Source organism: Balaenoptera musculus, chromosome 1, assembly GCF_009873245.2.
Source record: "Balaenoptera musculus isolate JJ_BM4_2016_0621 chromosome 1, mBalMus1.pri.v3, whole genome shotgun sequence".
In the NCBI taxonomy this organism is placed as follows: Eukaryota; Metazoa; Chordata; class Mammalia; order Artiodactyla; family Balaenopteridae; genus Balaenoptera; species Balaenoptera musculus.
In genome coordinates, this window is record NC_045785.1 from 49,523,106 (window position 1) to 49,549,489 (window position 26,384).

A 26,384-nucleotide genomic window follows, 5' to 3' on the forward strand; every position below is an offset into this window, starting at 1 on the left:
TCTGAACCTCTGCCTTACAAGTGTCGTCTTGCGGGCAGATCAGGAAATTGCTTACAAGCAATCTATAGTAAGCCCTGAGAAACATAAACAGGCTCTGGACTTGTCTCCTTAACAACTAGGTCAATATTTTGTCTAAGAAAATGTAATTGTGTCAGGACACACCCCAAATGAGAAGTCACAGGCTTTCACAGGCAGGGCGAGAGGTTCCACTCCTATCCTGCCTCACTCCAGGCTTTTGATGTGAAGTTAGATAGAAGGGTCTGAGAGGAGGACCTGGAAAATCGTCCTAGAGATAATATAAGCGATCCTTGATTTTGTACTGAGGAGATTTTTACCTGTATCGAAGTCATACATGAAGAAGCTAACAAACAACTGAGAACAGAGTTTGTTCTTTTTCTTTTGATAGCTTAGTTTTTAGATGCCGAGAGTGTGGAAGTGGAAAGATTTGTAGTCAGACAGATCTAGCTTTGCTCTTTCTAGATGAGAGACATTGCGTATATCATGTAACCTCTCCAAGCCTAATTCTCATCGTAAAATGAAAATACAGGCATGCCTTGTTTTATTGTGCTTCACTTTATTGCACTTCACAGATATTGTGTTTTTTACAAATTTTTTACAAAGTCACAGTTTCCCAACAGCATTATTTTTTAAGTAAGGTATGTACAATGTTTTTTAGATATAATGCTATTGCACACTTAATAGACTACAGTATAGTATAAACATAACTTTTATATGCACTGGGAAGCCAAAATATTTGCGACTCACTTGATTGCGATACTCGCTTTCTTTCAGTGGTCTGGAACCGAACCCACAGTATCTCTGAGGTATGCCTACAATAAAACCTACTTCACAGGGCTGTGTAATACATGGGCACAGCTCATAGTAGAAACTCAGTAAAAGGTAGTTTATTTCCCTTTAATTCTAAGAAATGATTTATTTGATTTAATGTCTTATAAGAAAAATGTCTGTCTTAGAAATATAACCTCAACATCGCTGGACTTCACCAGCGTGGGAGTACTAATAATACATAAATACTAATACATTTTTAAAACGTATTTCCACATTTAACTAATACAGTAATTTCTGGGTATCACTAGGGATGTGTCTTGTGCTTCTCTCATCTTCATTCAGCCCTTTGTCGATGTCTGCTGCCCAGGAAGATCAACTTGGGGGCCGCGCCTCGGCCCTGCATCTCCTGGTGATCCTCAGTGAGAATACGGTGGTTGTCTTCTCTGAGAACCCTAGAGATACCCAAACTAATACCGTCAAGAGGCCAAGATGACATGACTTCCTGTTAAGACTTCAATGCAACACAAGCACACTATGCAGAAGATGATCCTCTCTCCCCATTTTCTCCCTTGGCCACTTGGACCACAAACAGCACTACTTGTGCCTCCCTATGAAAAAAGCTTCTTCAGCTTCTTCTTAATCCCTCATCGGCCATAAGCAAGGACCAGGAATCTCTCTATCTCAAGGTCCCCTATTCCATATAATCCCACGCTAATGCAAACCAATTTCTGCATATTTCAGACTGTCAGTTTCCCAGTTCATCATAACCACCCGGACTCTGAAATTCAGTTTAGGCTCAGCTGGAACCCTCTCGACAGTAACAATTACTGCACATTCTGATACTCTGATTTTTCATCCACTAGAGTTCTGCCTTCCAAATCAAAAGTATACAACAGAGTAAAATGTGTAATATAAATTTATTCTGTGACATTTTCCTCATTGAAGATATTTTAAAATAGATTAAAATATATCAGTATTTTATGAAAAATAAATACCTAGTATAAGAATTTAGATAACACCTGTAATATACATGATTTGACCCTGAGTACCCTTTTTTTTCATTTCAAACAATATTTTTTAAAAAGTAACATGAAAATGATAAGGATTACTGCATTCGTCATATATCTGGTGTCTCATAAATTTTAATTCAACTGCCAGTTCTTTTCTCAACTATACACGTTAATGGTATTTGCTTCTCGTTTTGAATGGGAAGAGTATCCATTTTCGGTTTAACAGTGATATTTAGGTCTTCTTTCTCTGCTTCTTCAAGAAAATTCTTCATGCTGAGTTTGAACAGTAATCGAGGGTCTGGTCCAGAAAGTGGTGGGCAATTACAGGTCTCTCTAATTTTGAGTGCCTACAAAGAAAGAATACAACACAAAATATATACACATATATAAATTAATTAAGGTTATTCCAGTAATTCCTAATATGCTCTATGTAAAACAATGAAATATAAGAATACATTCTGTATTTCTGCAATAAAAGGTATCTTAATTACAACATATGAAAGAGAACCATATACAAATTCATAGTAAATAGTTATATTTACATGATTTGTTCATATAATATCTTCAAAAAACAACTGTATTTGCAATGACTGCCCACTGTCCTGTTGGGGATAAATAAGCCTTCTTGGAAGTATCTCTATGATTTGTCAAACTCGAGCCAATCCTGAGAACATTATTCAGATTAGAGAATATCTGAAGACGCAGAGAGCTTTTTTTCAAGAGAAAGAAAACAACAGAAAATAGATGTGAACCTACTGAAAGAAGATATACATGACTGGGACAGTCTGGGGTGGAAATGATACTAATAACCTAGAAAAGTAAGCAAATCAAAATCATGACAACTTTTAACTCCAGGAAAAATAAAATGATGCCGGGAAAAGAAAAGTAAGCACAGTATACGACACATGGTTCAGCTGTGATTAGTGTTTACAGTTTTTAAAAACTGCGTCTTTATCTAACCAAAATCACAACTTAACCATATTGGGAAGGGGGAGAGTTGGATGCATGTGTGGGTATGCACAGGGTGTGACAGTGGTAAGGGAGAACTTAATTCTCATCCTCTATGGGGGAAAAGAAATAGATAATACCTAAAACCGAAAAGTTAGGAAGTAGCGATATAAGCACGTTATACAGATAAGGTGGGAAATACCGAAAGAATCATTTAATAGAGTTGCAAATGGTTACCCTTGAAACTGAAGGCAGGATAGGGAGAATGCCGCTTTAAGTACTAGCCTTAGAGAACTACGTGCTTCTTCAAAGCGGGTACATGAATGACTTTAAGACATGAAAACTAAAATAGCAATTTTTTTAAGGGAAAAATGTCTTAATACCTAAGGGGTTTTAAAAGAAAGACGTTTAAGGGGAAAAGCTAGTTTAGGTTTTTACTACTTCTAAATGTTTGATAGTGATGCATGTTAAGGGAAGAAAAGCAGGGGAGGGGAGAGTCAGTGCTTGGGGAGTAGGAAAGTTTTAAAAATATAAGTTCTCACGGATAAAATAATGACTTGGAGCAGTGGGGAGAAGACCTAAAGGACAAGGACCTGAGGGAAGAGGTCGCATGGGTACCTAGAAGAAGAGAATTCCAAGAAGCAGTAGTGAGTGCCAGAACCTGAGAAGGGAGCATGGCTGGAGCGCTGTGGAGCAGCGAGGAAGCCAGGGCAGCTGCAGCAGAGGCGGGAAGGAGGCAGGAGCAGACTGTGGGATCTCACAGGTCAGGCTACGGATTTTAGGTTTTCCTCTGAGTGGTCCTGCTCCTGATATTTGTGGGGTCCATGGCAAGAATGCAAATGGAGGCTCAGATACCATATATTTAAACATCTAAAATGACTACATAAAAAAATGTTTTATTCTACTTTGAGGAACAGACAATCAAAATGACTCTGACAGGGACGTTCCTGGTGGTCCAGTGGTTGAGAATCCGCGTTCCAATGCAGGGGATGCGGGTTCGATCCCTGATTGGGGAACTAAGATTCCACATGCCTCGGGGTCAACTAAGCCCGCACACTGCAACTACAGAGCCCATGCCCCACCTAGAGAGAAGCCCGCGCGCCACAACAAAAGATTCCGTGTGCTGCAACTAAGACCCATTGCAGCCAGAAATAAATAAATAAATAAATTAATTAATTAATTAATATTAAAAAAAAAAAAAGCTGTATCTTTTTAAAAAAAATGACTCTGACAGCCAAGTACAAAATTAGAATTCTTTAATTTCACATGTAAGGTTGCAGGGAACCTACCCCAGCTGCTGCCACTGGCCTGCTGTCCACTCCCTTCTCCTCCCACCCCTGGCCTACCTGGCACAGTGAGGGACCTTGTGTGCATGCGTCCAAAGGAAGAGGTCCATGCAGGCCCTGAAAGCGGGTTCCAAAGTGTTTAGGTGAGGAATTCCACTATCCCAAATACCAGAGTGCCATGTGGTGAGGGCACAGGTTCTTAAAAGGGACTACTCCCTTAGCTCCCATGGGAGAGGGGGGCATGCAACCAGAGGCAAGCCAGAAAAGGGTCTTTTTTAATGGTCGAGGCCAGGGCAAGAGCTTGGGTCTAGGAGACCTCTGACCCTGAATGAGGCTATAAGTTACCAAAATAAACTGAAGAGGAAAAAGCATTAAAGTGAAATTCTTTGGTGATAGGGGCCTTGTCTGAAGTTTCTTTGTATCTCACAATACAGTAGATTTAATATGTATTGAGTGTTAAATAAATGTTTGTTAAAGTAAACTGAACTGAAAAAAGGAAGAAAATGTTTCCCAACTATAGCACTAAAGTAAAAAGAAATTCAGACCCTCAGCTACATGGTGACCTACTGTCCAAACAAGGATACCTTTGGGAGTGAAAGGAAATGCTATTAAAATAAGATTTACACTGAGACATCAGGCATAAACTGAGACTGTCCTGTCAAAACTGGGACGTACAGTCTACTCTTGCTTTAACTCCTTTACAACCATGTTGATGTTCTTTTCCGAGTGAGAAGCCAACCTGTCACGGCTGCTACATCACATGCCTAAGGCCTTCACTGGTATCAGTAAAGGGCCAAGTGTGGAGTTCAGCAGGTAGTGGCTGGCACAGCTGAATTTAGCAATGAGAGATGCAAAGCAGCAAACAAAGAGAAGAGAGTGCCATCTCCTACCATCTTTTATATTCAGTAAAAGCTCTTCCCTTTCCCTTAAATTATTTTATTCAGTACTCTTACATTCAACAAATATTTAGAACATCACACTGAGCAAGGTGCTAGGTACACACTGATCAGAGCAAATAGTCATGGTCCCTGCCCTCATGCAATTTACTTTGCGTTTCCCCACGACTGGGCATTTGCATTGTTTCCATAGTTTTGTTTTATGTGGCTTTTATAAATTACCCTGCTATGAAAACCTTCGTTTAAAAAAAAGATGTTATTTTTTAATCTCCATTTGGGTTTACTTGAGGGAGACCCCCTAAAATAGAATGATCTAATCAAAGAGTAAGAATAGAGTATAATTTTTGTTATATAGGACCAGACTGCTTTCACCAGAAAGGCTTTACCACCTTATAATGTCATCTGCATACATACACACCTGAGTTATTCATAATCAACAGAACCTAAGATTTTATGATTTCTATCTAGATAACCACATAATTTCAAACCTCAGAATCCTTAGAAATCATCAGTTAAATTTTACAGAGAAGAAAATTGAGCCCTAGAGAGGTTAAGTGACTGGCAGGAAACAAAAAACTGCTTAGCGTTTGTTTATTCACCTGTAATTGCCAAAATTGGAAGCAACCAGGATGTCCTTTAGTAGGTTACTGCATAACCTGTGATGCAAGCAGACAATGAAATATTATTCAGCACTAATAAGATATAGTGCTGGCTATTTTTATGGCTTTTATCAAGCCATAAAAAGACATGGAAGAACCTTAAATGCATGTTTTTAAGTGAAAAAAAAAAGCTAATCTGCAAAGGCTACATAGTGTATGATCCTAGTTACATACATGACATTCTGGAAAAGGCAAAACTATGGAGACACTAAAAAGATCCATGGTTGTCAGGGGCTGGGGGAAGACGGAGGAACAGGCAGAGCAGAGAGCATTTTTAGGGCAATGAAACTACTCTATGTGGTACTATAATGATAAACACATGTCATTATACATTTGTCAAAACCCATCGAATGTACAACACTAAGCGTGAACCCTAATGTAAACTATGGACTTTGGGCCATAATAATGGGGCAATGTAGGCTCGCCTACTGTAACAAATGTAGCACTCTGGTGCAGGATTTTGATAGTGGGGGGAGCCTGTTTCCATATGGAAGCAAGAGGTAGATGGGAAATCTCTACCTTTCACTCAATTTTGCTATGAACCTAAAATTGCTCTTAAAAATAAAGTCTGTTTTGTAAAAAGCTGGCATGGAAGTACTGATAAAAAGGCGTAGAAAAAAGGGATTAGAACCCACTTTTGTTGTTTTTAATACTTTTGCATTACATGTACTAATGTGGTTTTTTTTTTTTTTTGGCATCACATTATATGTTTCTTGAGTACATCTTTTACTGAATAAAATGCACTTTGGAGATGTCTGAGCTACATTTCCTTAATTGCTAGAAAAACTATACATACTTTTATAAAGGTTTTCTGTTACTATTTCTTCATCTGTGAACTGCTTTTCTCCTCTACCTATCAAGCAGAATCCTGTTACAGACCATACATATTTCCATCAAATCTTCATCTGTTTTGCATAGTAAGATTTTATTGCATATGTTGGTAAAATATTCTTTTTTCACTTTCGTTTCCACATTAATTTTATTACATTTTGCTGTGTCAACATCTTTTATTTTTTATAAATTCAAATCTTATTAAATATGCCTTCATCTCTTTTAAAGTAAGCAATGTTTTCCCACTCTACAGCTAGAATATGCCTTTCTATTTCCTTTGTTTTCTGTGTTTAACTTCATGCACTGCACATAATAGGTACTTAACAAATGCATGCTGAATGTTAAACAAACATTTAGAGAACACAAGCTATGAATAAATGGTTATGATAAATGTCATAAGAAAAACACTCTTAAGAGTTTACAGTCTAAGAGAAAAGAGGAACACACTCTCATAACAAGAATACACAGTTCTAAGAATCCCATGGAAGATCTAGAGATAAATATGGGATTAGCCAGCCTAAAGATTCCAACTAGGAGTAAAAGGAACTAACATTTACTGTTCATTTTCTAGGTACCTTGCACTGTGCCAGGTATTTTACCTGTTATCTAAATTGGTATTATGATATGAACCACTTTTGAAATCTTGGGCTCAGTGTTGAATACTTATCATTAAAGTGTCTTATAAGGGAGGGAGGGAGGGAGGGAAGGAGGCAGGACCTTACCCCACAAACATACAAGTACATACATAAAACATCCAGGACTTATTGCTCTCCTAATATTACAGATGAAGAAAGCTGAATGTTAGATTAGGTAGCTACCTCAAAGTTAGGTGAGTGGGTCAGACTAAAACCCCAAACTCCTTAGACCACTGCTATTTTTTCACTACTTCCTATAAGCATCCTTTTCCCATCATGGACTATTAATCTGCTGCATGCTAAATTTCTGAGAGAATGTAACTGTTATTCAACTGCATTGCCCAATTTTTCTATTTTTAACACAACATTTTATTACTTACCCTTCCTATTATTACCATCATGCAATAAATAATTTAATAAATATTCGCTAAGCATCTCAGAAATGGTCTCAGGCACTACGGATATAGCAGTGAAAAGGGGCCTTACTTTCTGGGGGAGGAGATAGATAATAAGTAAACAAGGGAACTTTAGTTAAGTACCCAAAGAAATTAAACAGTAAACTGTGTTACAGAATGACTGCATGGAAGAGAGGCTATTGGAGATTGGGGGATCAGGAAAAGCCTCCCTAGGCACATAACGTTTGCATAAAGAGCTGAGGGAAGAATGTTCCAGGCTGAGAAATCGGCGAGTAGAAGGGTTGTAAGGAGGAAAGAGGCTCCACGTGAAATAGCTGGAATCAAGGAAAACCTGGGGAGAGTGGCACGTGAAAAAGCTGGAGAGGCAGGCAGTGGCCAAATTACATGATTTAAAGACCAAGTAAGGAGTTTGGATTTTTATTCAAAGTTAAATGAGGAGCCACTGAAAGCATGGAAATGACATTAAAAAGAGAATTCTGGCTACTGTATTGAAAATACGTTGTTAGGGATTGAGGTGAAAAGTGGAACAAGAAGATTAAAATAGGAGATGGCTGCAGTTAACCTAGGGAAGAGATGATGGTGACTTTTACTAGGGCAGTAGCAATGCTGATGGAGAAGGGAATACATCCCTAATGCCTTGTGGAGGCAGTCGACAAAATCTTCTAGTTGGCAAGATACAGAGAGGAAGGGAAGAGAGAAATTAAAGATGAGTCCTAAATTTCCTCCTCTGTGTTAATAGCTTCTCTTTTATTATGCTACCCATGCATCTGAGGATAATTTACTTGCTCACTGCAAATCATTATTGTTAAGCAGTATTGTATCGTTGGCTGGTTAATGACACCAGTCCATAAATTCTTTTAAAGGTGTTGTTCTTATCAAATTGTCAAAACAAAATCTTTTTGCTCACAAAATGATTAACATTTTGCTCATCAAATAATTAACAATGCCCCTTTTCTATATTTTGAAGCTAGAATTAATTATTCACTGAATATTTGTTCTTTGAACTTTTAAAAAAATTCTCCAAAGTTAATCCCCATCAGGGCTAGGTGTCCTTTTCTTTACTTATTTGTTATGACTCTTTGGGTTTCTAATACAGTTGTTTTTTTTTTTTAATTTTTATTTATTTATGGCTGTGTTGGGGCTTCGTTTCTGTGCGAGGGCTTTCTCTAGTTGTGACAAGCGGGGGCCACTCTTCATCGCGGTGCACGGGCCTCTCACTATCGCGGCCTCTCTTGTTGCGGAGCACGGGCTCCAGACGCGCAGGCTCAGTAATTGTGGCTCATGGGCCCAGTTGCTCCGTGGCATGTGGGATCCTCCCAGACCAGGGCTCGAACCCCTGTCCCCTGCATTGGCAGGCAGATTCCCAACCACTGCGCCACCAGGGAAGCCCATACAGTTGTTTTTATTTATTTGATTTAATTACACCTTACCACTTTCCTCAAAATTTAATTTGAGGAGGTTCATTCTAGTTATAATTTCTACTTCTAGCTGCATCCACTTTGGCAATACTCACACACACACACACTCACACTCATGCATGCACACACTTTATTTCTGATTTTGACCTGGCCCATTAATTAATAGCCAACTAAAAATAACATTCTTCGAAATATTTTTGGTTCTCCTGTATGTTAATTATTGTAGCTCCTCTCCTGATCATATTTTGCATTTCATTCTTTGTCTAACTAACCAATGATTCTCACTTCGACTAAATTATCCAAAGAAACAACTATTGTAATTTTGCTTATTTCTGCTTAATTTTATTAATGGTATTTTCCCTATCTGGGACACATTACTCTATTTCTTTTCTCTTCTTCTGTCTTACTAATATAGACATTTAAATTGATAAAATTTCCTTTACACATCAGTTTGACAGCAACCCATGAAAACATAATTATATCACTGCTCTTATTGTTTATGGATTTCTCTCTTGCCTTATACACAATTTTAACTTTCACCCATCTTTTAATTTTTGTTATGCTAATTTTAATGTACTGTGTTCTGACAATTTGAACCATAACATTTTTTATATTACATACACATATTTTTTGTCCAAAAAAGTTGTATGACCAATATTGCTATAGATTTATGCACATTTAAGAAGAAAATATACATCTATTTCCAAGCATTTAGTTTCTAATGTCAGTTAAATCTTATTTTTGTACTATTCAACTCATTTTTTTGTTAATTCCTTTACATGATCTGTGGTTTTCTAAGAACAGCAGGGTGCAAGCTGTAATCACAATCATATATAAACAAACTAAACGATATATTTTATCTAATTCTCGAGCGTCAGTGGATTCTGTAAAGAGCCCTACTGCTACTGAGCACTTCACTGACATATTGTTTTATGTGTTTCATTTATTAAGGGATCTTCCACCTTAAAAGAAAGAAAAGTTGGTTTGGCTAGATACCATAGCAAAGTGTATTAGTTCCATTGGTTTCTGTTTGGTTGGTTGGTTTTGTTTCTTTCCCCCTTAAACTCTTACAGTTCTCCAAAGTCTGACAAGTAAGATCTAAAGTCATTCTTACTATTAAGTGTTTTTAAATTTTCTCTTTATACCTTGGCATCTTTAAGAGCCTATCTTTGCAATGACGATTAAACACTTGATAAATTTAACTACCTAGGGATGTTCATGTCAGGCTTCTCATGCATGATGCTCTGGGATTCTTCTAAAAACCTATCTTGAGAAATGTTATCTAAATCAAAAAATGGATATAGAAACCAAAGTCAAAGAAATAAAGACATGAATGAATCCTTACCACTGTTACATGCAGTTTGGATTTCCTTGTGTCTTCAATATGCTTCCATTGTTTAGACACTTTTTAGCTTTGGATGTTTTAATTTGGTTGTGCTATGTTCCTCTATCTCCAAGCATCAATGAGTCTTCGCTCTGGAGCATCAATTCTTCTCTTTACAACCTCCAATGAAAGTTTTACAAGCTTCTCTGCTGTATTCGCAAGTTTAGCAATTTTTTGAAATGGATGTATCTTACATTTGTATAGTCATTCTTCTTCTGTCACTTTCAATGTAGTTAAATCAGCCTTATCATGCCAGCTTCACGTGGTGCTGCTTCTGTAGTTTTCATCACCTAGGCTGTCCTCTCCAATGAAGTAACATTTTAAAATTAGACTGAGATTTGAGATTTGGTTTTGTTTTTTAGATTTTTCTACTCTTTGAAGCTTATCTTACTGGGGGAAAATGGGCATTTCAGGGGCTTTGTTTTTTTGTCGTTATTGTTGGATTTAGTTTAGATGAGGGTCTTTGTGGTGGTATTAGTTAAGGATACTCAGACACTCTTTTAAATACAATTACCTATGATCAACTTTCCTTTCTTGCCAACTCTTATGCACTCATCAACATTCTGATTTTTTAAAAAAATCTGTCTTACCTACATCTTAAATCTACTCTTGAGTAGGAGAAAAATGTGGCTGCAACATCTTTTATTCCGTTAGAGTTGACTTGGCTGGTCTGAGTTCCTTCTTCACTGTTCTATATAGATTCCTCCTGAAGACACACATTTAGCTAAGCCTTTTGAGACAGAGGAGGATGATATTTCCTCAATCAAAAACACTTCTCAGGTTGCTAAAGAACTGGATCTTTTGCAGAGTGCCAAATCACCACTCCACAATCACTTGCTGGCCATAAGGGGGAAAACCACATTTCCAAAGGAGGGGTTAAGGCCATCACCATCCAACCCCCCTGATCAAATGTGACATCACTAAACATGGAACAGCCAGATTAAGAGAATCCTGATGTGAAGCAATATGAAGCACAGTTGCACAACCTATAAAATATTCTTGCCAAAAACGTAACTTCCATTTATAGGTATACAGAGAAACAAGCTGGTCAAAATCACAAAGAAGCAATCAGATAAATCTAGAATGTGGGACTAGATTTATTCAACATGTCAACATGTTTAAAAACAAACAAAACAGAGGGGAGGGGCACTGTCCTAAAGTCAGACTTAAGGGACATAGCAACCAGATGCAGTGTATGGATCTTGACGGATTATGATTTGAACAACACAATCAGAAAACTATATTCTGAGACAGAGAAATTTGAATATGCACAGGATACTTAATTTTGTTGAGGAGAATTACTTAATTTTCTTAGCTATGATAATGGTATGATTATGAAAGAAAATGATACTACTTTCTAAAATACATACTGAAGTAATTAGGAGGGAAAGCCCTCATGTCTAGGATTTGCATTAAAATACTTCTGGGGAAAGAAATAAGAGAAGAGGCAGATGAAGCAAGTGTATAAAAAGGTTGATACTACTGAATGTAAGTGAAAAACGGGGGTTTATTAAATTATTCAAATTATTCTCTATCTTTACATACGTTTTTAAATTTTGATCATCAAAAGGTAAACTAAAAAATTTTTCTTTAGAACAAAACTTTTTCCTCTCTAGCTTCCCTTTTTCTCTGTCATTTTTGCATTTCTATAACTTCATTCTTGATTTTACACCTGTATCTTTAGTTCTAAATTGCTCATGAGAGGTTTAAATGTTTCTTCTGAAAAATGAAAGCAGTCTCTTTACACCCTCTCAACCTCCAACTCTTTCCCTTGATTTCTGAAGGTTAAGCATATACTTTTCAAAAGATCTGAAATTTTAGCATCAATAATCGCAATGCAAAAGCGCACTAGAAACAAATTTAACAGAAAATAATGAGAATAGTAGGTTACCACTTTAAGAGACAGAAACTACAAAGATAATGTCTATGTGGCTACTTAAAAATAACAAAACAAAACTTCTGTTTATATATTAGTCTGACAGGATGATTTGATTTGGTATCAACTTGAAAGGCTAATGGAAGACAACAGGAAATAAAAACAGAGAAAACTGTGAAAGAATTTGAAATGGGCATTAGAAGATCATTTGGTATCCTGTCAAATGCATCCTTTGGTATTATCCCAGCCTTTCATGGCTTTAGAGCGATTTTACCACTCTGTAAGTTGTAGAAAACTTAAAACAATGTAAATGATACTTGTCCACAGAAAAGGAAATGAACTATGTCTGGTGAAATGCAACTGATTATCGCCTTATGAATGCGTCAGTTTTGCACCTACTTGTACAGTCATCTGAACTAGTTGTAAGATATTACTGGCTCCCTCATTAATAATAAGTTAAATAAAATCTCAGATGTGGTTCATTTTATATTTGTGTAAGTCATAATTTTACCTTTAAAATTTTTTTTCCTCTGACTCATTTCCTTTCATAAACTGCAATGGAAATTGGAGTCTGACTAATTTTGTAAGTGGTCTAATTAAGTATAAATAACTAAAACTTTGAAGTAAATAGATATAAAAAATTAGGAGGGAGATGCAAGAGGGAAGAGAGATGGGAACATATGTATATGTATAACTGATTCACTTTGTTTTAAAGCAGAAACTAACACACCATTGTAAAGCAATTATACTTCAATAAAGATGTTAAAAAAAAAAAAAAGAAAAAAAAATTAAAAATTAAGGCCACCTTGACACAGGTCAATTATCCTTTGGAATGATAAAATAATATGGAAAAGTTTTCAAATAAAATTTTATGATCAACCACTCCTAACATATGAGAATCAGGTATTAAGAAATGGCTGTATTTATTCCCAGTAATAATAGAAATATTTATAAAACAACTGCTGGTACATGTCAGGATTCTTCTAGGTACTATATATCAAGTAAAACAGCAATTATTTATGCATAAAAATATAAACTATAATAATTAAGTTCAAAAAAGGAAAAAAAACAGGAAAAAAAATTAAAGCCAAAGAAGCCTCATAATTAGATTAAAAGCTTCCTTTGAAAATAGAAACCAAGACATTTCAAGGAACAAAAAAATCACCTCAATTTTTAAACATATTTTTCTAAAAATATCATTACTTTTCTCCCCTTTCCCTATAAAAGCAATTTTTTTTCTAATAGCCCATTCATTTCAGCCTCAAGTAGATACACATCACATGCACCATAATATTTTTTTAAGGTTTTAGACAATGTTACTGTCAGGCTTCCTGGCTTTATATGATTCAGAGGCCAATTCAATTACAGTAGCTGCTATGATATTTGCCTTTTCCTCAACACTCTTCTTGTCAGACAAAATGAAATTCTGCAAGGTGAACAGCGTATGTTTGTGTACATTGGCCAACAACGACATTTCACTTCAATGTTAAACACACTCATATTTTCTACTTATGAGATGTATAATATTAATGGTTTATGCATTTACTTTGTCCAATTATAAATGTGTAAGAATGATTTACACATGAGTTAAAATCCCCAGCTTCCTGAAAGTTTAAAGAATTTGAAATAAAATGAGATTAAAATGAATGCATTTGTAGTCTGCCACTGATTCTCATGTCTAAAAATTAAATGTAGTAACTTTGAAACTCAAGATTTAAAACACAGTTTACAAATAAAGCTGACATTGAAAGTTCTAAGAACGTTAAAAAATAAATCCTATTCAAAATTATGATTACAATAACATAACCCCAGACAACCAGTAAGTCCAAATTAATCGTTTTTCCTAGAATAATATTCTATTATTCTCCATCCCCTTCCCCCTCACCAAGGAAAGGATGGCATAGAGTTGGTGAGAGAAGAAATAATACAAAATTCAGTATAAATGCTTTCAGTTGTAAGATAAATCTTTCAAGTAAATTTCTACCCTGGGTTATCATACAGTTTCTCTTATTCACACCTATTCATACTGTATAACGATACTTACAGAAGGAAAATTAAATAAGGTCTTTCGAGGACAATGTATGGTATATATATATAAATTTAAAATCTGAACATTGTAAATATAATTTCAAAACTGTCATACTATTAAACATCAACAGGTTGATATAACATCTGTTCTTCAGTTTTTCTCCCAAGTTGTTATGGCAACCGAATATGTGGAACATGTGTTTCCTAAATTTAACTGATTATTTCAAGTAAATAAAATTATAACATATCATATTATTAACTACAAATAATATTATTACTATAACCCTATATTTATCCTTTTCAAATGCTAGTGGATCACAAGATTATATTTAACTAGGCATTTACACATGCTTTATCTCAGAATTCACATTTAAAAAAAAAACAAGGGCATTTTTTTTTCTAATTTTGGGGCATTTTCTTGATTTAGAAACAAAACAAGAAAGGAACTAGTCTATTTTCTGAACAATATACTATACTAAAATATTCCAAAATTATATGATTGTACTGCTTTGTAGGAGCCATAGATCATATTCTTTTCAAACATAATTCAGATCCTGTTACTCCTCTCATCCTCAGCTCAAAACCCTCCAGTGGTGTTCCATCTCTGAGCAAAAGCCAGTCTTTTTTTTTTTTTTTTTTTTTGCGGGGCTGTAGAGCCTGCACCCTCCACCTTCCCTTGCTTACTCCATCCAATTACACTGATTTCCTTGCTGGTCCTCAAATACCAGGCTCACTACTGCCTCAGGGACTTGTACTTACTATTCCCTCTGCCTGCAAGGTTCTTCCTCCTAGAAAGCTACATGGCTCACTCTTTCACTTATTTCAAGTCTTCATTCAAATACCATCTTCCCAGTGAAACCTCCTCTGACCCAACCCCATTTCTTTTTTCCTTTTTTTAACATCTTTATTGGAGTATAATTGCTTTACAATGGTGTGTTAGTTTCTGCTGTATAACAAAGTGAATCAGCTATATGTATACATATATCTCCATATCTCCTCTCTCTTGTGTCTCCCTCCCACCCTCCCTATCCCACCCCTCTAGGTGGTCACAAAGCACCGAGCTGATCTCCCTGTGCTATGCAGCCACTTCCCACTAGCTATCTACTTTATATTTGGTAGTGTATATATGTCCATGCCACTCTCTCACTTTGTCCCAGCTTACCCTTCCCCTTCCCCACGTCCTGAAGTCCATTCTCTACGTCTGCATTTTTATTCCTGTCCTGCCCCTATGTTCTTCAGAACCTTTTTTTTTTTTTGATTCCATATATATGTGTTAGCATATGGTATTTGTTTTTCTCTTTCTGACTTACTTCACTCTGTATGACGGACTCTAGGTCCATCCACCTCACTACAAATAACTCAATTTCATTTCTTTTTATGGCTGAGTAATATTCCACTGCATATATGTGCCACATCTTCTTTATCCATTCATCTGTCGATGGACACCTAGGTTGCTTCCATGTCCTGGCTATTGTAAATAGTGCTGCAATGAACATTGTGGTACATGACTCTTTTTGAATTATGGTTTTCTCAGGGTATATGCCCAATAGTGGGATTGCTGGGTTGTATGGTAGTTCTATTTTTAGTTTTTTAAGGAACCTCCATACTGTTCTCCATAGTGGCTGTATTAATTTACATTCCTACCAACAGTGCAAGAGGGTTCCCTTTTCTCCACATCCTCTCCAGCATTTATTGTTTGTAGATTTTTTGATGATGGCCATTCTAACTGGTGTGAGGTGATACCTCATTGTAGTTTTGATTTGCATTTCTCTAATGATTAGTGATGTTGAGCATCCTTTCATGTGTTTGTTGGCAATCTGTGTATCTTCCTTGGAGAAATGTCTAGTTAGGTTCTCTGCCCATTTTTGGATTGGGTTGTCTGTTTTTTGGATATTGAGCTGCATGAGCTGCTTGTATATTTTGGAGATTAATCCTTTGTCAGTTGCTTCATTTGCAAATATTTTCTCCCATTCTGAGGGTTGTCTTTTTGTCTTGTTTATGGTTTCCTTTGTTGTGCAAAAGTTTTTAAGTTTCATTAGGTCCCATTTGTTTATTTTTGTTTTTATTTCCATTTCTCTAGGAGGTGGGTCAAAAAGGATCTTGCTGTGATTTATGTCACAGAGTGTTCTGCCTATGTTTTCCTCTAAGAGTTTTATAGTGTCTAGCCTTACATTTAGGTCTTTAATCCATTTTGAGTTTATTCTTGTGTAAGGTGTTAGGGAGTGTCCTAATTTGATTCTTTTACATGTAGCTGTCCAGTTTTCCCAGCACCACTTATTGAAGAGGCTGTCTTTTCTCCACTGTATATTCTTGCCTCCTTTATCAAAGATAAGGTGACCATATGTGCAAGGGTTTATCTCTGGGCTTTTTATCCTGTTCCATTGATCTATATTTCTGTTTTTGTGCCAGTATCATACTGTCTTGATTACTGTAGCTCTGTAGTATAGTCTGAAGTCACGGAGCCTGATTCTTCCAGCTCTGTTTTTCCCAACCCCATTTCAAATAGCTATTCCAGCACCATGACCACCTCTGCTTACACATTACCTATCTTCTATGGAATGTACTGTGTCCTCCCCAAATTCATATGTTGAAGCCCTAATTCCCAATGTGATAGTATTTAGAGATGGGGCCTTTGGGAAGTAATGTTTAGATGAGGTCATGAGGGTGTGGCCCTCATGATGGAAGAGTGCCCTTATAAAAAGAAAAGACACTAGTGCAATCACTGTCTCCACCAAGTGGGACACGGGGAGAAGGCAGCTAGCTGTCTGAAAGCCACGAAGAGAGACCTCACCAGAAACCAAATCAGCCATAACCTTATTATTGGACTTCCAGCCCTCAGAATTGAGAAAAAGTGAATTTCTGTTGCTTAAGCCAGAACCCTGACCTTGTACTTCTAGCCTTCAAGCCTGTGAAGAAATGAATTTCTGTTGCTTAAGCTACCCAGTCTATGGTATTTTGTTATGGCAGCCCAAGATAATACACTATTCCTCCCTCTTTATTTTCCTCCCTAACACTTATTACTGACTAACATATATATTGGTGATTTATTCTGTACATTACTAATTTATTCTATTCATTGTCTGTCACCCTTTACTACAGAATAAGCTTCCTGAAGGCAGGGTTTTTTGTCTATTTTGTCACTGAACCTACAATTCCTAAAATCTGGCACATAACAAGTAATCAATAAATATTTGTTGAATGCATAAAATACAGATTTAAAACATCTTAAATGTTGATATGGTATGGTAAGAAATAATACACTTCTGTGATGATATTCCAGGAAAACATTAAAAAATAAAAATATGCAATCTTTAATAAGTTAAGTTAAAAAAAAAAATCAAAGTTACCAAGATTTGTATTCTCAGAGGACCAAAGAATCTTTCCTGATTTTCTTGATCTTTTCTCCTCCTATGAACCTCATCTGCTACAGGCTCTGTCTTCCTCTTACCTGTTAAATGTGGAATCCACCTAATACTGCTAACTGTCTAGGATCATTTTCTTTGCTTATTTCCTAAGTGAACTTGCTCTCACTGCTTCAACTATCACCTTTTTTTGGTGACTTTGAAATCCTCATCTCTGGCCTAGACACCTCTGTACTATGGTGCTAGATTCCCAACTGCCTTAGAGGTATACATTACTTCAGGCATACTGTCAGGAATGTCAAAGGACATGAGCTTTTGGTAGAATATAACATTGTCCTCACCTAAGTAGGAAAAAAACCTTAAATAAAATCGAACCCAAAATAGGTAGTCTTTAGTAGTATACAGACTCACATAATTCTATATATTGCCTGAGGAATCACTTTCTTCCATTACAGAAATTAGACCTATGATAGTAGGGAATTCCAATCTCTGAATGATGACTATGTGTTCTAATTAACAATATACTCACGCCTTAACTATAAGTTTCACTTCAACCACTGAATTATTCCCAATATTGTAGTAGAGTTTTATTACTTTCAAATTGAATTTAATCACTTGGGGGGAAAATACAAGAAATTATATGAGTTTTTCAAATTAAGTTTCTGAACTAGCATAGTTTATTTTTAGAAGAAAAATATCTCTCAATTTTTTTCTTTGCCATTGGCTTCCAAATAACATATCAGTTTCTCCAACCATTTTTCTTCATACTCACTAATCGATTCATTATTATTTTGAAGACTTTTCAAAGCACATTTATTACTTCTTTAAAGATCCTTAGTTATCTGATGATGAAATGAAAACTTGGAATTTACGACAGGCATCAGATAAAAGTTGGGTAGAACTTATTATCCATTTGAAGCGAACCATATCTTTTTAGAATTTCCCTAAGCAAAAATAAAAAAGAAAGGAAATTCTAAGAGAAAACCATGTGGTTATTATGGCTTTAGAGATAGGTTAAGCCTCCCAGGGTAGTATGAGGTCCCTGGGTGTTGGATGGCACTAAGAAGACTCTTAGAGTCAGTGCTCTTCAATACAAACCAGTTACTAATGAAACATTTATTGTCCCAGTCCTATGTTGTCTTTTAAGATGAATAATTACTACACATTATATCAAGTAAATTTCACTGCTGTTTCTTTCTCACATATTTTTTCTTCAAATTAAGAGTATAAATGAAATATATTTAGGATAGGTCTCAAGAAGCTATGTCTGGCTGTCCCCAGTGTTCATAAAAGGCACAAAGTATGCTCAAAATATCAACAAATCTTGTCATCATTCCTTTCAAAATAAATCCAAAATCTGACCACTTCTCTCCCTCTCTTCTGCCTCCATAATCTCTTACCAGGATTATTGCGAGAGCCTATTAAATAGTCTTCCTGATTCCATCCTTGCCCCACTACAGCCCACACAGGAGCTCCAGCGATCACTATAAAACACTAGAGTCAGATCAAGTCCCTCCTCTGCTCAAAACCCTCTCTTAGCTTGCCATATCACTTGAAATAAGAGTCAAGTTCTTACAACGGTTTAGACGACCCTTCACCGCCTGGCCCCCGTACACCTCAATCATTCTCCCCTCCCTTACTACATTCAGCCCCAATGTCTTCCTTGCTATTCCCTGAGCACACCAAGCATACTTTCACTTCAGGTCCTGTGATTTGCTGCTTCCTCAGACTAAAAGATTCTCCTTCCACATACCTACAGAACTTGCTCCCCTGCTTCTTTCCAGATTCTGCTTAGTGAGGTCTTCCTTGACAAACGAACAATGACTAGTACATATTCTCTGCTTCCCAGCCTTCTCTCCTACCTTTAACCTGCTTTGTTTTTCTGCAACATGCTTATCGCTGCTTGACATACTGTATGTATGTTTGTTTGCTTGTTTATTGTTTGCATTACCTAACTAGAATGTTAGCTCCAAGAAAACAGAGACTGTTTTGTTCCTTGCTCATTCCCCAGCAATAGAACACAGAATGGTAGATTAGCAATGAACATGAATAAATATTCACGAATGAATTAATGAATCTTACGGTAGTTTCTTATCCCAAATGAGATGCAGGCTATTCTTCCTTCAAAATGTATACCACTGTATTTCTACTTTTCTTATGATAATTCATATTCTTTACTATATTAAGAATCATTTTGTACTTATCTTAGCATCTGCAAATATCAAGACCATGTATTATTTCTTTTGTATCTTTCTTATAATAGGTAGTCAATGTTTGTTCATCTGAATTTGAAGACATGTTTAAAGATAGTTTTATAATACATCTGTATTTGTTGTGTTATCCTTTAGCAAATAAGCCCAAAACCAATTCTGAAATTGGTAAAGAATATTCTGCTTTTATAACCAACCAGCAAATTTAATGCAAGAGAGACAGAAGAGAGCATGTAGCCTGGCTTAAAGATGTCTGACATTCATTTTGTACCTATGTGGAAAGCACAGAAAACATTCTGAATGATGTTAAATCAAAAGGTTTTTAGAAGATAGTGAATACTACTTGGGAGAAAGCTGCTTCAGCTTGATCCATTAATGAATTCTACAAAAAAAAACGAGAAAAAGAAGAGCACATGGCACATGCTTTATTCTATCTTTTAAAAGAAATAACCAGAAAGCAAACTAATAACGAAGGATTTTTTTTTTTCCCTAAGAAAACAAATTCCAGTGTCACTACTGGAATTAACACCCAGTCGACCCAAAATTTTTGCACAACTCATTAACTGGTATGTTTAATGATAAGCTTAAATCACTAAGAAAAGATTATGATCAGTATGATGAAAAATATGCCTTGAGTTTTAGAATTTCACCAAATTTTTTTAAAATTAAAAAGTATGATACTAAAAAGGGTAAAGCTTCACCATCAAGAAAAGTCAACTATACACACCAATTTATTCACTAAGACTTGTGGACTAGCAGGATTTTACTTTTCAGTCAAATCCTTTGAAAACTGATGGTAATCAAAATAGCTGATTATTTATTCTATCTTTTAAAAGAAATAACCAGAAAGCAAACTAATACAAAGGATTTTTTTTTCTAGTGCTCTTTTTCTAAGCACAAGAAGTAAAGTATTAAAAATATATGATACAGTAAAAATAATGTCTTGCCTTACGCAGTGTTAGCTTACCTGAGGTATGAGTCTATCCAAGTGCTCTGCTCGATTTCCATGAGAAGGGTGTGTAGATAACCATTCTGGCAACTTGGGAAGACCATGGAGGCTTTCTGCAAATTCCATCTGTTGCCAAAACACTGAACTGGCTCTGACGTCCACACAAGCCTAAAATCAAAATTAATAATAGCACAAAGTAAGCTTACTTATGAGGACATTATTTTAAATTTACCTTTATGTCATTACATGTTTTAAAAATATTTTCCATTATCATTTTAATAAAAGTAGAATATGTTCATTGCTTTAAAAAAAAAAACTCAACCAATATGGCATTATAGAACTCAAAAAGAATCTTCCTCCCTTGCCCTTCCCCCTACACAGCATTCACAATAATCCCACTCCCAAAGATAACCCACTATTTTCATTCAGTATGATGGATATTAAGAACATGTATCAAGGGCAAAAATCTTCCACACGAATTAAAAAAATTTAGGTTTCACGTAAAGATTTTAAAATCTAATCTGTTATTAAACTGTACTAAAGAAATTTTACTCTTCATCTATACCACTGGAATAATTAGGAAAAGACCTCAAATAAATATAAAGAAAAGACAGTTTTGCCCATTTTTGAATCAGGATTTCGTTGTTGCTGAGTTTTAGAAGTTCTCTATATATTCAGATATTAATCCCTTATCAGATATATGATTTGCAAATATTTCCTCCCATTCTCTGAGTTGTCTCTTTTTACTCTGTGGCTGGTGTCTTTTGATGCAATTTTTTTTTTTTTTTTCATGAAGTCCAATTTGTCCATTTTTTCTTTGGTCAACTGCACCTTTGGAGTCACAGCTAAGAAATCATTACCAAAACCAATGTTGTGAAGCTTCTGCCCTATGCTTTTTTCTAACAGTCTTATTGTTTTGGGTCTTACACTCAGGTCCTTAAAAATTTTTGAGTTAGTTTCTGTATATGGTGTTATGGTGTTATGTAAGGGTCCAGATTCACTCTTTTGTATGTGGATATCCTGCTTTCCCAAGCACTATTTCCTGAAAAGATTGTTCTTTACCCATTTTCCACCCTCGACAAAAAAATGATTTGACCATATGTGTGAGGGTTTATTTCTGGGCTACCTATTCTATTCTATTAGTCTATATGCCTTTCATGCTAATACCACATTGTTTTGATTACTGCAAATTTGTAGTTAGTTTTGAAATCGGGATGTGTGAGCCTTCTAAGTTTTGTTCTTTGAAAAAGATTGTTTTGGCTATTCAGGTCCCTTAAGATTGCATATGAACTTTAGGATGGGTTTTTCTATTTCTGCAAAAAAGAAGTCATTGGAATTTTGATAGGGATTACATTGAATTTGTAGATTGGTTTGGGTACTGACATTTTAACAATATTAAGTTTACAATCCATAAACACAGGATGTTTTTCCATTCATTTATGTCTTCTTCAAGTTGTTTCAGAAATGTTTTGTAGTTTTTACCATATGAGCCTGTCACCTCCTTAGTTAATTCCCAAGTCTTTTATTCTTGTGGACGCTACTGTAAATGGAATTATTTTTGTAGTTTCCTTTTCAGATTGTTCACTGTTCATGTATAGAAATACAACTGATTTTTGTGTGCTGACTTTATATTCCACTACTTTACTAAATTCGTTTATTAGTTTAAACAACTTTTTTTGTAGAGTCTTTAGGATTTTCTACATACATGATCATATCATCTGCAAACAGAGATAATTTTACTTCTTCCTTTAAAATTTGGAGGCTTATTTCTTTTTCTTGCTGACTAGAAACTTCCAGTACTTTGTTGAATAGAAGTGAAAGTGCGCATCCTTGCCTTGTTCACTATCTTAAAGGAAAAGTTTTCAGCCTTTGCTGCTGTGGGTTTTTCATATATGGTTTTTATTGCAGTGATGGAGTTTTCTTCTTACCTCTATTTTGTTGCATGTTCCTTATCATGAAAGGGTGTTGAATTTTGCCAAATGCTTTTTCTGTATCAATTAAGATAATCATGCGGCTTTTTTCCCTCATTTTGTTGATACAGCATATCACTTTAATTTTTATATGTTGAACCATTCTTGCATTCCAGGGATAAATCTCATTTGGCCATGGTGTATAATCCTTTTAATAGGCTGCTGAATTATATTTGCTAGTATTCTGTTGAGAATTTTTACATCAATGTTCTTAAGGGATATTGGTTAGTAGCTTTTTTTCTTATAGTGTCTTTGTCTGGATTTGGTATTAGGATTACACTGGTTTCACAGAATGAGTTAGGAAGTGTTCCCTCCTCTTCAGTCTTATGGGAAAGTTTGAGAAGGACTGGTATTAATTCTTCTTTAAATGCTTGGTAGAATTCATCGGTGATGCTGTCAGATCCAGGACTTTGCTCTGCTGGAAGATTTTGATTACTGATTCTCAGTCTAATAACTAGTCACCCTTACTACTGCTTTTACTGTGTCCTATAACTTTTGGTATATTATGTTTTCATTTTCATTCATCTCTAGTATTTATTAACTTCCCTTGTGATTTCTTCTTTAAATTCATTGGTTGTTTAAAAGTATATTGTTTAGTGGAGGCTAAATAATATGTTACTAAACAACCAATGGATCACTGAAGAAATCAAAGAGGAAATCAAAAAATACCTGGAGACAAATGAAAATGAAAACACGATGATCCAAAACCTGTGGGACACAGCAAAAGCAGATCTAAAAGGGAAGTTTATAGTGATACACTCTTACCTCAGGAAACAAGAAAAGTCTCAAATAAACAACCTAACCTTACACCTAAAGAAACTAGAGAAAGAAGAATAAACAAAACCTAAAGTTAATGGAAAACTGATGAATTCATAAAAGTGCTAACAAAAGATCAAGATGAAAAAAACATTAATTACATGGGAATGAGTTAACTGATGAGGATGATTATAATTTTTGTGACTTTCTGTTTGGAAAAAAAAAAGAGACTGTCAAACGTTAAATAAATAAATAAATAAATTTGAATTCTAAAAAAAAAAACAAAAACAAAAAACCCAAAGTTAGTAGAAGGGAAGAAATCATAAAAAAGATCAGAGCAGAAATAAATAAAATAGAGACTAAAAAAAAATTAGAAAAGATCAATGAAACTAAGAACTGGTTCTTTGAAAAGATAAATAAAATTGATAAACCTTTAGCCAGACTCATCAAGAAAAAAAGGGAGAGGACTCAAATCAATAAAATTACAAATGAAAAAGGAGAAATTACAACTGACTCTGCAGAAATACAAGGGATCATAAGAGACTACTACAAGCAACTATATGCCAATAAAATGGACAACCTGGAAGAAATGGACAAATTCTTGCAAAGGTACATCTTTCCAAGACTGAACCAGGAAGAATTAGAAAATATAAACAGACCAGTCACAAGTAATGAAATTGAAACTGTAATTAAAGATCTTCCAACAAACAAAAGTACAGGACCAGATGGCTTCACAGGTGAATTCTATCAAACACTTAGAGAAGAGCTAAAACTTATCTTTCTCAAACTCTTCCAAAAAATTGCAGAGGGAGGAGCACTCCCAAGCTCATTCTACGAGGCCACCATACCCTGATACCAAAACCAAAGATATCACAAAGAAAGAAAATTACAGACTAATATCACTGATGAACACAGACACAAAAATCCACAACAGAATACTAGCAAACTGAACCCAACAATACATTAGAAGTATCATACACCATGATCAAGTGGGATTTATCCCAGGGATGCAAGGATTTTTCAATATCCACAAATCAATCAATGTGATACACCACATCAAGAAATTGGAGAATAAAAACCATATGATCCCAACAGACACATGAAAGAATGCTCAACATCATTAATCATTAAAGAAATGCAAATCAAAACTACAATGAGATACCATCTCACACCGGTCAGAATGGCCATCATCAAAAAATCTACAAACAATAAATGCTGGAGAGGGTGTGGAGAAAAGGGAACCCTCTTGCACTGTTGGTGGGAATGTAAATTGATACAGCCACTATGGAGAACAATATGGAGGTTCCTTAAAAAACTAAAAATAGAACTACCATACAACCCAGCAATCCCACTACTGGGCATATACCCTGAGAAAACCATAATTCAAAAAGAGTCATGTACCAAAATGTTCATTGCAGCTCTATTTACAATAGCCAGGACATGGAAGCAACCGAAGTGTCCATCAACAGATGAATGGATAAAGAAGATGTGGCACATATATATAATGGAATATTACTCAGCCATAAAAAGGAATGAAACTGAGTTATTTGTAGTGAGGTGGGTGGACCTAGAGACTGTCATACAGAGTGAAGTAAGTCAGAAAGAGAAAAACAAATACCGTATGCTAACACATATATATGGAATCTAAAAAAAAAGGTCATGAAGAACCCAGGAGCAAGATGGGAATAAAGATGCAGACCTACTAAAGAATGGACTTGAGGATACGGGGAGGGGGAAGGGTAAGCTGGGACAAAGTGAGAGAGTGGCATGGACATATATACACTACCAAAGGTAAAATAGATAGCTAGTGGGAAGCAACCGCATAGCACAGGAAGATCAGCTCAGTGCTTTGTGACCACCTAGAGGGGTGGGATAGGGAGGGTGGGAGGGAGGGAGATGCAACAGGGAAGAGATATGGGGACATATGTATACGTATAACTGATTCACTTTGTTATAAAGCAGAAACTAACACACCATTGTAAAGCAATTATACTCCAATAAAGATGTTAAAAAAAGAACCCATATGATCATCTCAATAGATGCAGAAAATCTTTTGATAAAACTCACCCATTTATGATAAAAACTCTCCAGAAAGTGGGCATAGAGGGAACATACCTCAACGTAATAAAGGCCATATATGACAAACCCACAGCTAACATTATACTCAATGGTAAAAAGTTGAAAGCATTTCCTCTAAGATCAGGAACAGGACACGGATGTCCATTCTTGCCACTTTTATTCAACAGAGTTTTGGAAGTCCTAGCCATGGCAATCAGAGAAGAAAAAGAAATAAAAGGAATCCAAATTGGAAAAGAAGAAGTAAAACTGTCACTGTTTGCAGATGACATGATACTATACTTAGAAAATCCTAATCATGCCACCAGAAAACTACTAGAGCTCATCAATGAATTCAGTAAAGTTGTGGGACACAAGATTAATATACAGAAATTGGTTGCATTTCTATACACTAACAATGAGCTATCAGAAAGAGAAATTAAGGAAACAATCCCATTTACCATCGCACCAAAAAGAATAAAATACCTAGGAATAAACCTACCTAAGGAGGCAAAAAACCTGTACTTGGAAACCTTTAAGACGCTGATATAAGTAACTGAAGATGACACAAACAGATGGAAAGATATACCTATTTTCTTGGATTGGAAGAATCAATATTGTTAAAATGACAATACTATCCAAGGCAATCAACAGATTCCATGCAATCCCTATCAAATTACCAATGGCATTTTTCACAGAACTAGACAAATAATTTTAAAATTTGTATGGAAACAAAAGAGCCCAAATAGCCAAAACAATCTTGAGAAGGAAGAACAGAGCTGGAGGAATCACACTTCCTGACTTCAAACTATACTACAAAGCTACAGTAATCAAAAACAGACATATAGATGAATAGAACAGGATAGAGAGCCCAGAAATAAATGCATGCATTTATGGTCAATTAAT

The 26,384-nt window shown here is 35.6% G+C and overlaps 1 protein-coding gene across 4 annotated transcripts in view; it reads right to left on the bottom strand.

Annotated features, from left to right (window-relative positions):
- Positions 1 to 1,689: 1,689 nt before the first annotated feature.
- OMA1 (OMA1 zinc metallopeptidase) overlaps positions 1,690 to 26,384 on the bottom strand; it is an 87,121-nt gene continuing 62,426 nt past the window's right edge. For 3 of the 4 annotated variants that reach the window (XM_036826547.1, XM_036827347.1, XM_036825688.1), the window contains exons 8-9: positions 20,716 to 20,865; positions 1,690 to 2,146 (exon numbers count right to left, since the gene is read on the bottom strand). In XM_036826547.1, coding sequence (XP_036682442.1) covers positions 1,937 to 2,146; positions 20,716 to 20,865 — 360 coding nt within the window. In that variant the 3' untranslated portion in view covers positions 1,690 to 1,936. Of the gene's footprint in view, positions 2,147 to 19,810; positions 20,131 to 20,715; positions 20,866 to 26,384 lie in introns of those variants that run through there. The other variant, XM_036828080.1, reaches the window with a different exon arrangement.